The 17,952-nt window shown below is 45.7% G+C and overlaps 1 protein-coding gene and 1 long non-coding RNA gene across 2 annotated transcripts in view; one reads left to right on the top strand and one right to left on the bottom strand.

The window, feature by feature from the left end:
- Positions 1-11,023: 11,023 nt before the first annotated feature.
- Positions 11,024-16,281, bottom strand: LOC116974386. Its single transcript, XR_004412352.1, has 3 exons — positions 16,070-16,281; positions 12,554-12,870; positions 11,024-11,295 (listed from the first exon to the last, which is right to left on the bottom strand). It is a non-coding gene; the product is annotated as an uncharacterized LOC116974386 (long non-coding RNA).
- The window catches only part of spata13 (spermatogenesis associated 13), a 110,194-nt gene continuing 108,515 nt past the window's right edge, over positions 16,274-17,952 (top strand). The window contains 1 exon segment of the mRNA XM_033022771.1: positions 16,274-16,357. Within this exon segment, the coding sequence (XP_032878662.1) occupies positions 16,334-16,357 (24 nt within the window). The 5' untranslated portion in view covers positions 16,274-16,333.

Raw genomic sequence — 17,952 nt, 5'->3', positions numbered from 1 at the left:
GAGAGGGGAAAGCTTCAATAGGAACCTGAGTGTTAACTTTTTTACATAAAGTGTGGAGGGTGTATGGAATGAACTGCTGGAGGAGGTGGTTGAGGCAAGTACAATCGCAATGTTTAAGAAACATTTAGACAGGTACATGGACAGGATAGATTTAGAAGGATATGGGCCAAACGCAGGCAGGTGGAATTAGTGTGGACGGAACGTTGGTTGCTGTGGGCAAGTTGGGCCAAAGGCGTGTTTCCACCCTGTATGACTCTATTACTCTAAATATTGACAACCATATTTAAATGGCCATGCTAGATGTGCCAGTTTGGCTGGTGTAAAACCATCAGACCATCTGACCTGCACTTTAATGCTGCAGTATGTTGGTGCAGATGTCCACAATGTGCTGATGTGCTAGCTGGTGCCTCTCCATGGAACTGCTTGGTATTCATCTGTGCAATGTGGCTTATTGAATAATTGATTTGTGGATGCTTCTTATTTCTGTCTAGCCTGCAAAATTCACACTTAATGAAACGATTGATTGAGCAACATTACAATCTAGTTAGAAAGCAAAAAAAAAACTGCAGATGCTGAAAATTTGAAATAAAATCAAAAAATGCTAGAAATATTTATCAGTTTTGTCAAAAGCTCGCCAACATGAATAGATAACTCAATTTCTCATTCCATGGATGCCACCTAATCTGTTTAAGATTACCAGTGCTTTCTATTTTTATTGCAATCTCGTTTGTAGAAGCATCAACCTTCTTACTATTAAGCAAGAAAAGATAAACTGAAAATAACATGAGGAATGGTCAAAAAGGCTTTTGGCACACTGTCCTTCATCAGTCAGAGTATTGAGTATAGAGGTTGGGAGTCATGTTGCAGTTATGTAAGACGTTGGTGAGACCTCAAGTGGAGTATTAAGTTCGATTCTGGGCACTATTGTATAGGAAGGATGTTGTCGAGCTGGAAATAGTGCAGGTTTATGAGGATGTTGCTCGGACTGTTTGGAGCACAGGAGGTTGAGGGGTGATCTTATAGAGGTGTACCAATTCATGAGAAGAATAGATCGGGGAGACATCTCTTGCTCAGAGAATCAGAGGACATAGGTTTAAGGTGATGGGGGAAAAGATTTAATAGGAACCTGAAGGGTAACATTTTCATACAAAGGGTGGTGGGTGTATGGAGCGAGATGCTGGAGGAGGTAGTTGAGGCAAGGACTATCGCAACGTTTAAGAAACATTTGGACAGGTAAGACAGCAACTCTACCACTGCGCCACTGTGCCACCCTGACATAATGAAACATTTTGAAACAGAAAGATAAATCTATAGCTGTGAAGAGCAGAGCTGATATAAAAGACGTGGTTACCTGAAACTGTTAAATTATCTTTAGTTTCCCGGGTGTTCAAATACCCAAATGGAAATGCTGACATTGTACATTATTAGAGCAATATCGGCTAAAGACAGATGTCAGCATGGAAGCCAGACATCAGATCTCCATGCAAGGCTGTCTTCCAATCTGCCTTTGGGCAACATTGGGGAAATGTAGAAGATGAAAGGCTGAGAGATCAGAGTAGAAATGGGGCAGTTAATTTTATCATAAATTGTAATTCAAGGCTCCAGAAAATAATTAGGTAAACAAAGCATATTGCAGAAGGTTTCGGACCCGAAACATCACTTATTCATGTCTATGAGAGAGATGCTGCCTGACTTGCTGAGTAACTCCAGTACTTTGTGTGTGTGTGTGTGTGTGTTTTTCGAAGAGTATATCATGCTATATTCTTATTAGGTGTATCCAAACAAATTTTGGAGGATTTCCCGAAACAGTATGTGGAAAGTCCAACTACAGGAGGGACCATATTAGACCTCATAATGAACCAGGCCAGGTGACTGGTGTTTCAGTGGGAGAACATTTTGGGTACAGTGATCGCAACTTCATAAGTTTTAAGGAAGTTATGAATAAGGGTAAATCTGGACCTTGGTGGAAAGTTGCAAGAGAGCAAATGACTATATTATTATGCAGGAGTTAGGGAGAGAAAATTGGGAGCAACCGTTATTGGGTAAGTCCACATCGGATATGTGGGAATTGTTTAAAAGCCAGATGATCAGAGTTCAGGACCATCATGTAAGGAGGAGGGACAAGGGTGGAAAGGTAAGGGATCTTTGGATTACGAGAAAGCTTGTGAGCTATGTCAAAAAGAAAGATGTAATCAGACAGAGCCTTTGAGGAATGTAAAGACATCAAGGCTTGAGTCTGAAGAAGGGTCTCGACCCAAAACGTCATCTATTCCTTTTATCCAGAGATGCTGCCTGTCCGCTGAGTTACTCCAGCATTTTTAGTCTATCTTCAGGTTAAACCTGCATCTGCAGTTTCTTCCTACACCTTTAAATTTTTATACATATATATAAAAATGGGATGGTAACTCGGGAGGGGGTAGGAAGCAGATACGTTAATGACGTTTAAGAGGTTTTTAGATGGGCACATGAATATTCATGGAATTGAGGGAAATGGAGCACATGTGGCAGAAGGGATTAAGTTAAGTAGGCATCACGCTCAGTAGATATTGTGGACCTAAAGGGGCTTCCTGCGCTATACTGTTTTACGTTCTATGTTAATCAAATGTTATGCTGGTACATTGAAGGTAGGGATAAAAATAATGTTCTCCAGATGGTACTTGGATCTTGCACGTTTTATTCTCTTAACATACTCATGGAATGTGGTTTAAGAGAATTATCTTTAACGTGAAATGAAATGTTTCTATACAATTAAATCTTTATCATGTACATTTTACCTTTACAAAAATGATACCATTTAGAAACAGATATTTGGTATGCTGCATATCAAATTCATAAGTAAGTTATATTATTAATATAATAGAATATTTCAATATTTCCCAATGAAAAACACTGACATCGCAAATCAATAAATTGTCCTTTTTGTATAAAATACTACTCATAGAATTCTACTCATAGAATGAGCAACAGCTATAAAATCAAAGTGCTATCTGCCCTTGCTTCAATTCTGGACATTGTCATTTTATCCAGAGTCATAAGCAACCCGTGTGAGAATCACAATTATGCAATTACTATATCAATGTTTTAATCTTATGGGTTGAGAGATAGCAAGTACTGTAGTGAAAAGGATGATGAGCGAGTTCCCTTCAAACATACATTGATGTTAGCGAAGCAAATAAGTAGCAATTTAGATGTTATCTGTGTTTATGCAACATTTTCTTCAATTCGCTGATCGGCAATGGTTAAATTCACCATTTTGTTTGAGGAGTAGACGTCAGGCTGAACCTAAAACGGTTGGAATGCTAATTAAGAAAACATAGGAATGATTGGTCGGTATAATCTAAAACCTTTCACACCATTGTAATGAAATAATACCTTTACTACACCCAAGTGACTAGAAATGTTCTTAATTCATTCATTCAGTAGGAAATGGAAAGGAAGAGAGATTAATTGAATCAAATAATTTGGGTGTCTCGTTTTCCAATATAAAAGAGATTCATTTTAATTATAGACATAAGTTGCTGGACCAACTCAGCAGGACTAGCAGCATCTCTGGTGACAACTCTGAATAGTGCGGTGCTGAATTGAAAATAGACTGTGTAGACTAAAGGCAAGCAGAATCATTGAGAGGGAATTAGTTAGCTAGGAATATGCAGTGTCAGAAACCTTGCAGCAACCTTTACTCAGTCAGGAAGGCAGCAAACAGGGGCAAAGAATGTTTAACCTTAAACTTTAGAATTTAGAGATACAGCATAGAAACAGGCGATCCCCGTACACCATAGGGACAATTTTATAATGCTACTGAAGCCAATTAACTTAGAAAACTGTACGTCTGGAATGTGGGGTGAAACTGGAGCACCCGGAGAAAACCTATGTGGTCATAGGGAGAACATACGAACTCTGTACATACAGCGCCCATAGTCAACATTGAACCCGGGTCTCTGGCTCTATAAGGCAGTAACTCTACTGCCCTAGCCCTTGTTCAAGTTGTTTCAGATAAACAACTTGAACAACGAATTTCCAGCCAGTGCCAACGGATTTCCAGCAAGTCCCAGAGATGCTGGCGCTGATGATGACTGCCATGGTGTGCTGCTCCTTGTTGTTTTGTATGTGTTTGTTTGTTTGTGTCGTCTGTGAAAATCCCACAAGGATCACTTTCATGAGAGACGTACTCATTAACATCAGACATATGGTACCTCCAAACATCATTCCGGATTTCTCTCACTTGCGGGATTATTTGGACATACTCGTCGGCGGGGCTGTGGCTGTGTTCAAGGTCTTGAGACGGAGGAGGACCCATGGGAAGAGCTCTGGAGCACTCACTCGACTCCGGCAACGAGGATAACGCACACCGGTCCCGAGTATATTCCTTGCAAATCTACATACTCTCAACAACAAAGTGGACAAACTGCAACTCCTGTGCCAGACAAACAAGGACTTCTCTTGAGTCGCTGTCCTGTGCTTCGCCGAGACCTGGCTGTGTGAGTCGACCCCGGACAATGCCGCTGCAACAGGCTGGCTTTCAACTGCATAGAGTGGACAGCGAAGCAGAGGCAGGGGGAAAATCAAGAGGCGGTGGAATATGCCTCTATCCTAACCAGGACTGGTGCAGCGACATCACGGTACTGTCAAACTTCTGTTCTCCCAATCTAGAATCTTATCCTTATAAACTGCAACCCTTTTATTCTCCGAGGGAATTTACCTCTTTTATTCTCGCTGGAGTTTACATTACCCCACCAAGCCTGCGTACGTGAGGCGCAAACGCTACTCGCTGACCAGGTAATGAGGGCAGAGAATGACTTCCCAGACTCCATGATCATTGTTTTGGGGGAGTTTACCAAGGTTAACCTCAGCCGAGAGCTTCCAAAGGACAGACTTCATGTAACCTGCCCGACCAGAACACTCGATCACTGTTACACTTCAATCAAGAACGGATATCGCTCTGTTCCCAGGGCGGCTCTGGGTCTCTCCAGGGTGCAGTGCTTCCAGAGTTCACCGGACGCTGCTCCGACACCTCTGTAAACAAAAAGCCAAAAAAAAAAACCAAGCGGGAATTTTAACTATCGGGTGTGTGGTCGGGGTAACCTGGTTAAAAGAGTGGGAAGGGGAAGACCCATCACTACTGAGGTTCCCTATAGGAGGGGGGGAGCATTAGGGCCCAGCAGAGTCAGACCATGTGCTATCTGCATCGTGGAGGTTGTGGGCCTGGTGCTGAGCCTGGAACTCTGGTGAGGTGACGACTGGCCCGCTGGTGGCCAGTGGAGAGGCAAGAGTCGGCGGAGTGGCTGGTGGAGGCCCGTGGGAGGCTGGAGTAGAGATACGGGTTGGCGGCAGCAGAACAGGTGGCCCTGGGGAAACAGTGAAGGTCGGCGACAGCGGCGGTGGCCCCAGGGAGGCGGTGAGAGTCGGCAGCCACGGCAGTTTCCATGGTCCGGGCTTGGGTTTGGCCAGGAAGACGGTGAGGGCCGGAGAGGCTGTGGATGTTGTTGCTGCTCCTCGTGGTGGCGATCTCCGCCTCGTGGTAGTCGGGAAGGTGTCGCCGTGGTACAGAGGTGGAGCTCCGGGCCTGCAGGCGGGCGGTCGAGTCAATCAGTGTCGGTGGAGAAACCGGTCTGGAGGCGGGCCAGCTTGTGATCCTTGGTAGAGTCCAGATAGGCGAGGAAGCGTTTGTTGAGGGTATGGATCTGGCGTGGTATTGTGTTCCGTTGCAGGAGTGTGTGGGTGAGAGAGTGTGAGTGCATGAGTGAGTGAGTGAGTGGGTGAGTGAGAGAGTGTGAGTGCGGGGGTGTGTGGGTGAGGGTGAATGTGAGCAGGTGTGACAGTGTGAGGTTGAGTGAGTGGGTGAGTGAGTGATTGAGTGAGTGGGTGAGTGTGAGTGGGTGAGTGTGTGTGTGTGTGTGTGAAGGCCCAGAGCTGCTCGAGAGTCAGGGCGAGTTGGTGCTGAGCCGGCATCTCTGTAAAAATACATGATTACTGTATTTTTCTTTACTTGCTTGATAATTATATTTCATTATAATTAGTGATAATTTGTGAGTGGGTGTGAGTGTGAGTGAGTGAGTGACTGAGTGAGTGAGCGAGTGGGTGAGTGAGCGAGTGGGTGAGTGATTGAGTGTGTGGTTGGATGAGTGTGTGTGGTGTGTGTGTGCGTGTGAGTGGGTGTGAATGTGTAAGTGTGAGTGTGTGAGTGTGAAGACCCAGAGCTGCGGGAGGGTCAGGGCGAGTTAGTGCCGGGCCGGCACCTCTGTAAAAAACACATGATTATCGTCTTTTTCTTTACTTGCTTCATATATTTCATGATAATTAGTGAGTGCAACCGTGCAACATTTGTCATATTATTAAATGAAGTATTATATGTTTTATTGTACTAGTTATACACTGGGATGTAGTCATAAGCCATAATCTTGTTTGACCCTCTTGGAAGACTAGCTTGACCCCCCCCCCCCCCCTCAAACAAAACCTGAACTGAAGCCCCTGTTTGACAGCTCCGGCACCTAAAAAATTAGCATTGCAAAACTGGGTATCTCTGATCATTGTTTAATTCCGACCTACAGGCAGAAACTAAAATCTGCTAAACCTGTGGTCAGAACAATGAAAAGGTGGACAACCGAGGGCATTGAAAACCTACAGTCCTGCTTTAACTGCACTGATTGGAATGTGTTCACGGAAGCAACCACAAGCCTTGACGAATATACAGACACTGTGACATCATATGTCAGCTTTTGTGAGGACAGTTGCATTCCCACTAGGACCTCTGGTTCAACAATGACAAGCCCTGGTTTACAGCAGAACTCAGACAGCTCCGCCTGTCTATAGATGAGACCTACAGGAGCAGAGATGCAGACCTCGACAGGTAGGCCAAGTACAAGCTGAGAAGAGGAATCAGAGCTGCCAAGGAAAGGTATTCTGAGACGTTGAGGAGCATGTTCTCAGTTTGGAAGGGCTTGCAAGAAATCACCAGAAATCACCATTGTAGGAACTCCCCCCCCCCACCTTAGACAATCGTTAACTGTCCAACGACCTGAACAAGTTCTACTGCAGGTTCGACAAATAGAAACTTAACCTTGGTACCCCCTCCCCCCCTCCCCAATCACCACTTCGCACCTACTCACAGCCTGACTCCAGTCTGCAAAGACTGGATCCTTCCCCACCCATTCCTCCCCAATCACCACTTCACACCTAGTTACACCCTGACTCCAGTCTGCAAAGACTGGGCCCATGTTCACTATCCACCCCCTCCTTGCTGCCCATCATCAGTTTGGCCACTTCTCCATCACCAGCAATAGAAATTGAGGAGGTGGAGAGGCTATTCGGAAGACAGATAAGCTGGAAATATCCAGGACCGGACAATGTTTCCCCCTCTGCCCTCAAGCTCTGTGCCGAACACAGACATTTTCAACCAGTCCCTGCAAACCTGTGGTAGACAAAAGTGCTGGAGAAACTCAGCGGGTGCAGCGGCATCTATGGAGCGAAGGAAATAGGCAACGTTTCGGGCCGAAACCCTTCTTCAGACCTGCAAACCTGTACTATCCCTGCCTAATTCAAAGTCTCCACTATTGGCCCTGTACCCAAAAAGACAAGGATTGCTGGTCTAAATGACTACAGGCCTGTCGCACTGACCTTTGTAATCATGAAGACCCTTGAAAGACTTGTGCCGGCCCAGTTGATAAATATCACAAATCCCCTGCTGGACCCTCTGCAGTTTGCATACCGGGCCAATAGATCTGTGGATGACAAAGTCAACCTCGGCCTGGACTTCATCCTCCAGCACCGAGACCGCCAGTGAACCAATGCATGGATTTTGTTTGTGGATTTTAGCTCTGCATTCAACACCATTATGCCAGAGCTACTACACTCCAAACTCTCCTAGTTGACTGTGCCTGAACCCCTCTGTCACCAACTTCCTGACAGACAGGAAGCAGCATGTGAGGCTGGGAAAGCACATCTCTGACCCGCAGACTGTCAGCATAGGAGCACCACAAATGGGTTAATTGTGATATATGTTGCCAAGAGTGATGTTGCGGGGCCGGCCTACCTGCCCATACTGTTCCCTAAAGGATGCGGCGTGCTTAGTTGGTGGAAACGGTTCGTTCTGACAAAATGTGTAGGAAGGAACTTGCGATGCTGGTTTACACCGAAGATAGACACAAAATGCTGGAGTAACTCAGCGGGCCAGACAGATCTCTGGAGAAAAAGAATAGGTGATGTTTCGGGTTGAGACCCTTCTTCAGATTGAAGATATGAAAAGGTACAAAGAATAAATGAATGAAAGGTACAAAAAAAAGAGAAAGTTGGAGAATTTTATGACAGACACAAAGGACTACAGATGCTGGTTTACAAAAAGAGACACAAACTGCTGGAGTAAATCAGTGGGTCAGGCAGCATCTCTGGAAAATATGAATAGGCTTGGCTTGGGACCCTTCAGAAGTCTGAAGAAGGGTCCCGACCAGAAACATTGCCTCTTTTGTTTGTGCACGCCAGGTTGATTGCATTCGTCGAAACAGGGTGGACCACATGAAGGTTGCAATCTCCCACCCCATAGATCAGGTCATCAGCAGCAAAACCAGACACGGATCAAATCAGCAATATTGTTTGATCTACAGAAATGTCACCTATTCCTTTTCTCCGGAGATGCTGCCTGACCTGCTGAGTTGCTCCAGCATTTTGTGTCTATCTCAGTGTAGATTAGAAGATGTGCCCAGGTGGGCAAGGATCGTTGCTGCCCGATAGATCCTGGTTTTTGCACCTTGATCTTCAAACCCAAAATGTGTTCTCTGCAGAGGAAGATGGTGAATTTAGTCTGTATTCTCTGCTTTTACTGAGAGATGGGTCCATAGATGTCGAAGGTAGATGCGGCAGCATCTATGGAGCGAAGGAATAGGCGACGTTCCGGGTCGAGACCCTTCTTCAGACTGATGTGGGGAGGGGGGGTGGGGGGGCAGGAAGAAGAAAGGAAGAGGTGGAGACAGTAGGCTGTGGCAGAACCGGGAAGGGGAGGGGAAGGAGGGAGAAATCAAGGACTACCTGAAATTGGAGAAGTCAATGTTCATACCGCTGGGGTGTAAACTACCCAAGCGAAATATGAGGTGCCGTTGCTCCAAATTGCGGTGGGCCTCACTCTGGCCATGGAGGAGGCCCAGGACTGAATGGTCAGATTTGGAATGGGAGGGGGTGTTGAAGTGCTGAGCACCGGGAGATCAGGTTGGTTATTGCGAACTGAGCGAAGGTGTAGGGCGAAGCGATCACCAAGCCTGCGCTTGGTCTCACCGATGTAGAGCAATTGACATCTGGAACAGCGGATGCAGTAGATGAGGTTGGAGGAGGTGCAGGTGAACCTCTGCCTCACCTGGAAAGACTGCTTGGGTCCTTGGATGTAGTCGAGGGAGGAGGTTAAGCGACAAGTGTAACATTTCCTGTGGTTGCAAGGGAAAGTACCAGGGGAGGTGGTGGTTTGGGTGGGAAGGGACGAATTGACCAGGGAGTTACGGAGGGAATGGTCACTGTGGAAAGCAGAAAGGGGAGGAGATGGGAAGATGTGGCCAGTGGTGGGATCCCATTGGAGGTGGCGAAAATGTCAGAGGACGATATGTTGTATGCGACGGCTGGTAAGGTGGAAGGTGAGGACAAGGGAGACTCTGTCCCTGTTACAAGTAGGGGGATGTGGAGTGAGAGCGGAGCTGTGGGATATAGAGGAGACCCTGGTGAGAGCCTCATCTATAGTAGAAGAGGGGAACCCCTGTTCCCTAAAGAATGAGGGATGTCCTAGTTTGGAACACCTCATCCTGAGTGCAGATGCGGCGTAAACTGAGGAATTGGGAGTAGGGGATAGAGTCCTTACAGGAAGCAGGGTGGGAAGAAGCTTGGCACTAGACTAATGCATGTCTCCAATGGCACAATTTCAATAAATGTACCATAGAAAACATCCTATCGGGATGCATTGAAACTTGGTTTGGCAACTGCAAGAAATTGCAAAGTTGTGGATGCAATCCAGTCCATCATGCAAATCAGCCTTCTCCCCATTAACTCCATCTATTGCAAATAGACACAAAATGCTGGAGTAACTCACAACATGTCGCCTGTATGGTCGTGAGTAGTCGCCCAAAGAGTCGTATCTTTTCCTGGTCGCCGCTGGATTTTCACCATTTTGAAAATTTTCAGCAACCTGCTGCGACTACGACAGGTGCCAGCAAGTCGCCAAAAAAATCGCGTAAGTGGGACAGACCCTTAAAACATGCTTGTGCTGACTTTTATGCTTGTAAAAGTATGGGTGATGCAAGCCTCAGAAATGTCATATTGTCCTCTTGATGGTGTGGCTGCAATTCTGATAATCGGACATGATGCAATGCTGCAATGCATAAAACGTCTGCTGGTGTTTTACACTTCTGCACATCTGTCTTGTGCCTCGTGGCTTCCAATTCCAGTTCCTGACCTCCCAGGTCAGACCCAACCCGGATTACAGGTACCGATTGTCAAACTCATCCACTCCATATGTTTTAAGATTGTTTTCAATAGGGATAGGACTCGATGTTGGGGGAAGGTTCTTAATTGGGGAAATGCAGATTAGAAAATGTCATTAGACAGGTGCTAGGGAGGTAGATTGGGAGCAGTTGTTATTGTATAAATTCACAGCTGACATGTGAGAGTTATTTAAAGGCCAGCTGATCAAAGTACAGGATCATTATGTTCCAGTCGGGAGGAGGGATAAGGACGGCAAGGTAAGGGAACTGTGGACCAAGAGAGAGAAAAAGGAACCATATATGAGGTTTAACAAGGTGGTATCAGATGGGGCTTATGAGGACTATAAAGCGGCAGGAAAGCACTCAAGCGCGTGATTAGGCAGGCTAAAAAAGGCCATGAAATGTCATTGGCAAGTCAGATTAAGGTAAATCGCTATTTTTCCATAATTATTTTATCAAGCAACTGTTCAAGTTGCTGTTGTGAAATTTGTATAGCCTTCCTGGAAAGATGTTGAAACAACATTTTAAGTGGGAGTCTATTAAATGTAATAAAGTACAGCTGTTTCAACTAGTTTACTTCACACATTTTAATATATAACAAAAATAAATATATCCGTTTTTTAATTAATTGCACAAATACTAACAACACAGAATTAAAGAGTCAAGAAATGTGTGATGATTTACAGAAGAATGTTTCATATTGCAGCTCAAACTTCAGAACCGTAAAGTTTACATTGATACAAATCTTGTAAGTAGCTTATAACATCCTGTGAGGAGTTTGTTCAATGATTCATTCCTGTGCTGGTTTCTTGAAATAGCTATTCATCTGGAGACACTCTTGCATCTTTTTGGGAATAAGAAATACAGTCACATCAAAGTTAATTTTCTGCAACCTAGCGTTTTATAATTTAACTGGTTTAAATATACTGTGCTAAACGTGAAGAGAAACATTCATGATCCCCTTAAATCTTAACTCTGAAGTTTAAACTTGAACCGATAAATGATTATTCACACAAATTGCTAAGTTAAGTTAATAAATAAATAGTTTATGAAAGGCAGCATTGTACGCGTTCTTGATCCACATTATCGTTCCCTGCTAAGGCCAAGTTTCATCCCTTCAGGCTCTACTGTATACACACTGAATGCTTTATTTATCAGCAGAACATGGTCAGGAATGCTGTCTCTCCTAATTCGTGCGAACTGATCAATAGAGACTGGAAATGTTACTCCTTGGTGGTGGTGGCGATGACCATAGGGGCGCTGCATTGAAGGCGCCTCTGCCTACAGTCTGTTCGTTTTTTCATATATTTTTTGTATTTTAGTTTGTCCAAACTGTTTGTTTTGGGGATTCTTTCGTTTTTCTATGTGGGGGAGCGGGGAGGGGTAAGGGGGAAACCGTTTCCCAGTCGCTTCCTGATGAGGATGCGACTATTTCTCCGAGTGGCGTCCTCGCCCCCCACCTCGCGGCCTACCAGCTGGATCGGAGCGGCCTTTCCTACCTGAGACCGGACCAAAGCTTAGGCAGCGGCGGCGCGGCGCTGGATTCATCGAGGAACGGGCGATGCCTTCCTGGATCGCCGTTTGGAGCTCCGGAGCGCTGGGCCCGCTGCTCCAACATCGCGGGGCTGTGGTTCGCTGGAGCTCCCAGCGCGGGTGGCGCTGACCGACATCGTGGAGTCCTGGGGCCCTTTGCCGAGGGCCACCAGCGGGAGTCTCCGGCCGGCGCGGCCTGGGGACATCGGGAGCTGCGGACTCCGATGGGAAGCGGCGGCCGTTTTTGAGATCCAAGCCGCTGAGGTTGGCCTACCGTTCCGACGTCAAAGTGCCAACATCCCGGCGAGCGGGCCTGAGCGGCGGGCTGCCCATAGTGGCGACTGCGGAGGGCTCAGGAGGTCCCGACCACGGGGGAACATCAGAGGAAGATTACTGACTTTGGTGCCTTCCCTCACAGTGGGAAACCTTTGATTCTGCTGTGTGGGGATGTTTTATGTTGAACTCTATCGTGTGTTGCGTTCTTTATTTTATTGTATGGCTGTATGGTGATCACAATTCACTGTGCCAACTGGCACATGTGACAAATAATTGTATCTTGTATCTTGTACCATGAATAGAGGAGAAGATCAGTGCCGGTGCGTGGATTGTGGGCTCGTCTCCTGCACTCTCGGAGGCATCCTGGCGATCCAAGGTCGGCTGCGCAGAGGTGCCCCAGTGCATGGAAGTGAAGCGGTAGCTGCGGGAGGCGAGGAGATGGCATGCTCGTGGGTCAAAATGTCGGCTACTGGAGGCCCTGCAGCAGCTGGGGGATCGCATGGATTGGATGCCGCTGGAGATCCCACAGAAGTCGAGCGTGTAGATGTGCAGCCTACAGTGACACGGAGCAGTGGAGGATATCGACAGCATCACTAGGCCAAGTTGACCCCTGCAATACCAACCCATTGTCACTGCCAGGATAATGGCCTTTAAAGCCACGTTAAGACTCAATACTTTTAAGTACTTGAAATTTGAAGGGTTCAAGATGGTGCCAGAAATGTAGCGACACTGTGTACTACCTAGATCAAATCTGTTATTTTTACACTACAACCATTGCACTTTTGTACTTGTTTATGATTGTGCTTGTGTATTGTATAATCTTACTGAACTGTATGTAAAACAAAGAAGTATCTAGGTACATGTGTCAATAAACTACAATTAAACCAGTGCTCTTGCAGGAGAGCCACAAAATAACCTCAATGCTAACAAATTGCAAATATTTTAGCACAAAAAAAATCTGAAATGGAAAAAAAATTCTTACAAAAAAATTATAGGCCTAAGGAATAAAGTTACAGGGTTAGAAAGTTCAGGGCTAGAAAATCTCTTTTAATGGTCAGTTTCTGACACAAGGGGATCCCTGCTTTGCCAAAATCATTCAAAATGGGTGTTTCTGAGAAGGTAAAAAGGACCACGTTCCTGTAAGGTCACCTACCCAATATGTAGTCACTATTCTGCTCCTATTGATGCTAGTAACGGTGGACTAGCACATAAGAGTTGGAAAAGGGCAGAAGTATGGCCACTAAAAAAAACTTTCAAGGAAAGGGTACATATTTTTGAAAGAGTTTGTTCTCCCTCATATCCACCCTTATATTTCCCCCTCCCTTTTGAAAGAGCTAGTGCCTTTTACACATGCAAGGTCAACAACACCTTCTTAAGGCTCAGAATGGTTCCAAGGACTACTCTTAGGTGGTATGGGTGTAAAAGACCCACCAGGACACAAACTGGGTATAATTCCTTCAATCTCTCAAGGCCATGTGTACCAGGACTGGCCTGAACAGCAATCTCCTCACTCCTCACTGGCCAACAAACAACTTTGTCTACAACTCCATGGCGTGAACATTGTATTCTCTGATTTCAGGATAACTGGTCCCCTCTGTCCCTTTTTCTCTCCTGATCTACCCTGGCTCTCTCACACACATCCCTTGCTTTCAAACTCCCCAGCCCAATATCACCCAGTTTCCTGCCCATCCACAGCCACTTCCTCTAGCCATCAACCACACGCTCCTCCCATTTTGTCCCCTCCCCCCGTTGTTCCCATCTGCTCACTATTTAACAATAAATCCAAACATTTATTTTAACAATATAGCTCAAGGGCAGCACAATGACATGGCGGTAGTGTTAGAAACATAGAAAATAGGTGCAGGAGTAGGCCATTCAGCCCTTCGAGCCTGCACCGCCATTCAATATGATCATGGCTGATCATCCAACTCAGTATCCTGTACCTGCCTTCTCTCCATACCCCCTGATCCCTTTAGCCACAAGGGCCACATCTAACTCCCTCTTAAATATAGCCAATGAACTGGCCTCAACTACCTTCTGTGGCAGAGAATTCCAGAGATTCACCACTCTGTGTGAAAAATGTTTTCCTCATCTCGGTCCTAAAAGATTTCCCCCTTATCCTTAAACTGTGACCCCTTGTTCTGGACTTCCCCAACATCGGGAACAATCTTCCTGCATCTAGCCTGTCCAACCCGTTAAGAATTTTGTAAGTTTCTATAAGATCCCCCCTCAATCTTCTAAATTCTAGCGAGTACAAGCCGAGCCTATCCAGTCTTTCTTCATATGAAAGTCCTGACATCCCAGGAATCAGTCTGGTGAACCTTCTCTGTACTCCCTCTATGGCAAGAATGTCTTTCCTCAGATTAGGAGACCAAAACTGTACGCAATACTCCAGGTGTGGTCTCACCAAGACCCTGTACAACTGCAGTAGAACCTCCCTGCTTCTTACTTCCTTTCAGCGCTAGGGACCTGGGTTCAATCCTGACTACAGGTTCTCTCTGTATGGAGTTTGTATGTTCTTCCTGTGACCACGTAATTTTCTCTTGGTGCTCTGGTTTCCTCCCACACTCCAAAGACGTTCAGGTTTGTAGGTTCATTGGCTTCTATAAAGTGTCCCTCGTGTGTAGGATGGTGCTAGAGTACAGGTGATCGTCATGGACTCAGTGAGCCGATGGGCCTGTTTCCACGCTGTATCCCTAAAGTCTAAATTATTCCCCTCATGCCAAGAGAAAACAGATAACAATTCAGAGACATGCACAGATGCTGGAATACCTTTGTGTGGTAACAATTCAGGCCGTTCTTCAGACGAAAAATGACCCCATTCCCGAGGGGAAATCATGCACCACCAGACTCAGGAATAGCTTCTTCCCCTCCATCATCAGGGTTCTGAACAGTCTTTCTATAAGCTAGGGTACAGTACGATTCACCTCTACCCCATTGTGGACATTGAACTTTGCCTCTGGAACTGATGCAATGCAGAGAAATATATTCTGCACTATTTATCTTTCCCTTTGCTCTGCCTATTGTACTTGATTTTGATCTGATTGTATCTATGCATAGGCACAACAGGTTGGTAAATACAGTGTTCAAAGATAATAATAAACATAAAAGTTTAATAAATAGAAACAAAATAATATTGTGTAAAAAAAACAAAGCCCAAAGTCCCCGTACAATCAAGACAGTTCACCAACTGTGGTCCTGATCTACCATCTACCTCATTGGAGACCAGACTATCTTTAATCAGACTTTCCTGGACTTTATCTTGCACTAAACATTCATTATACCCTTTATCATGTACACTGTGAACCGCTTGATTGGAATCATGTACAGACTTTTCGCTGAATGGATAGCACGCAACAAAAAGACTGTTCACTGTACACCTGACAACAATAAACTAGTCTCTAAAGTTGTGTTGGAAGAAACTGCAGATGCTGGTTTAAACCAAACTAGACACAAAATGCTGGAGTAACTCAGCGGGACAGGCAGCGTCTCCCCCCGAGTTACTCCAGCATTTTATGTCTATCTGTCTAACTTCTAAAGTTTGTAATTTGAGTTAGTAGTTTTCAGTAGCCTGATGGTTGTTGGCAAGAAGCTGCTCCTGAAGCTGGACGTTACAGTTTTCGGACTCCTGTTCCTTATTCCTGGTACTGTAGCAGAGACACAAAATGCTGGAGTAACTCAGCGGGTCAGGCAGCAATAGGTGACGTTTCGTGTCGAGACCCTTCTTCAGACTAGAGATGTCTCTTGGAGATGCATTTGACGCAGCAACTATAACAAATAAATCATAAACCTAGAGCAAACTCTCTCACCTGTTGAAGATGTAAATGAGAGCGGCCGAAGCCCCACAGCCCCACTCCCTCCCTCTCTCCCTCTCCCGGGGGGCGAGCGAGCGAGCGAACGCTGAGCCGTTGCTTTTGAGTCGAGGCGCGAGCGCGCGGCTGCCTCGTGGGGGCGGCGGGTCGCTGCCGAGCGTCGAGGGAGAGGGAGGAGGAGGAGGAGGAGGGGGGGAGTAGAGTCCGGCCAGCGGCTGGCTCGGTCGGTTGGTCGGCGGGTGGCTGCGCTCCGTGTCCGATATGCGGAGCACCAAAACCAATTCGGTAAGTTTCGTTGTGTTTATTCTTTGTGTGGAAATGAATGATGAAAGAGAGTGAGAGGGGGGGAGGGGGGAAACAGGTGGTTTGAAGAAACCCGGATGGGAATCGGGGAGGAAAGGGGTGAGTGAGAGAGACAGAGAGAGAGGGGGAGTCAGAGGCCTGGGCAGTAAGTAACCATCGAAAACGCGCTTACACTGGCTCTAACTCCACTTCAACTCAGTTCAATCTCCATTAAACCAAAGATCCTATAGCGGAGCTAGGATCTTTGCATTAAACTGTTGATGCCTGGCCAAGCACCTGGACTGGATACCCCCCTCTCGCCTCAGGTCCTGCGGGCTTAGCACCAACTTATTGCCACCTAACCCTCTCAACCTTGGCACTGAAATTGTAGGCACAGAAATTATACGCTTTGCTCCTCTCGTTACTCGATGGTGAAAGTTTTTGTTTTCGTGCTGTGTTAAAATCGATCTAAAGTTCACCGCAGTCCTGGTTGGTGAGAACATTTAGACTTTAACCGGGGGATCCATGGAAACGGCGCAATAAGTCAAGCGGCAACAATGATAATGTGGAAACATTATCAAACGGCAACAGCGAAAGCTTGCTTTTCACAAAGTTTAAAACTGTGATGTTCCAGCAATCTCCGACAAAGGATGGAGAGAGAGTATTTATTTGTCATTTGAGTTTTGTGTTCAGTATTTGGAGTATCGTGTTTAGTTTTGGTCACTCTGTTATAAGAAAGATGTTTTTAAAAACTGGAAATATTTACTTGGAAGTTGCCAGGACTAGAGGGCGTGAGTGAAAGGGAAAGGTTGAGCAGGCTAGTACTTTATTCCTTGGATCGCAGGAGGATGAGGGGTGATCTTATAAGTGTATAAAATGAGGGGGATTGATAGGATAAATGTACTGTCTTTTACCCAGACTAGGGTAATCCAGAACCAGAGGACATTGGTCTAAATGAGGGGGAGGGGGGTTTAATAGGAACCCGAGGAGCAACTTATTTTGCACAAGGGGTGGTAGGTATATGGAATGAGCAGCCAGTGGAAGTTGTTGAGGCTGGTGCTATCGCAATGTTTAATAACATTTGGATAGGTACATGGAGTAGGATAGATTTAGAAGGGTATGGGCCAAACGGAGGCAGGTGGGACTAGTGTGGATGGGGTGTGTTGATTAGCGTGGGCAAGTTGGGCCGAATGGCCTGTTTCCACGCTCTATGACTCTATGAACCGGAACAATGAAGTTCATCCCTGAAGAAGCCTGAAAACGAATGTCCAGGTTCAGGAGCAGCAATTTGCCAACAACCATCAAGCTATTGAACCCTACAAACTCCAACAACCATGAACTGCCTTGATCGCACTAAGGCTTTTGAGCAACTTTTTAAAACAATTGAACTTTTTGTTGTTTATTATTGTATCTAGTGTACTACCTTCACATACCTGTTGTGCCACCGCAAGTAAGAATTTCAAAGTACCGTTTGGGGACAAATGACAATTAAACACTGTTGACTTTTACAGATACATTTGACGCAACAACAAGTCAACATGCAATAAATTATCAGCTGTTCTAAACTGAGCTAAACCATAATATTGTAGAAACCAGAT

The sequence above is a fragment of the Amblyraja radiata genome, chromosome 6 (assembly GCF_010909765.2).
Source record: "Amblyraja radiata isolate CabotCenter1 chromosome 6, sAmbRad1.1.pri, whole genome shotgun sequence".
Lineage (NCBI taxonomy): Eukaryota > Metazoa > Chordata > Chondrichthyes > Rajiformes > Rajidae > Amblyraja > Amblyraja radiata.
The sequence above is the reverse complement of the archived record's forward strand: the minus strand, read 5'-3'. Positions and strand labels throughout refer to the sequence as shown.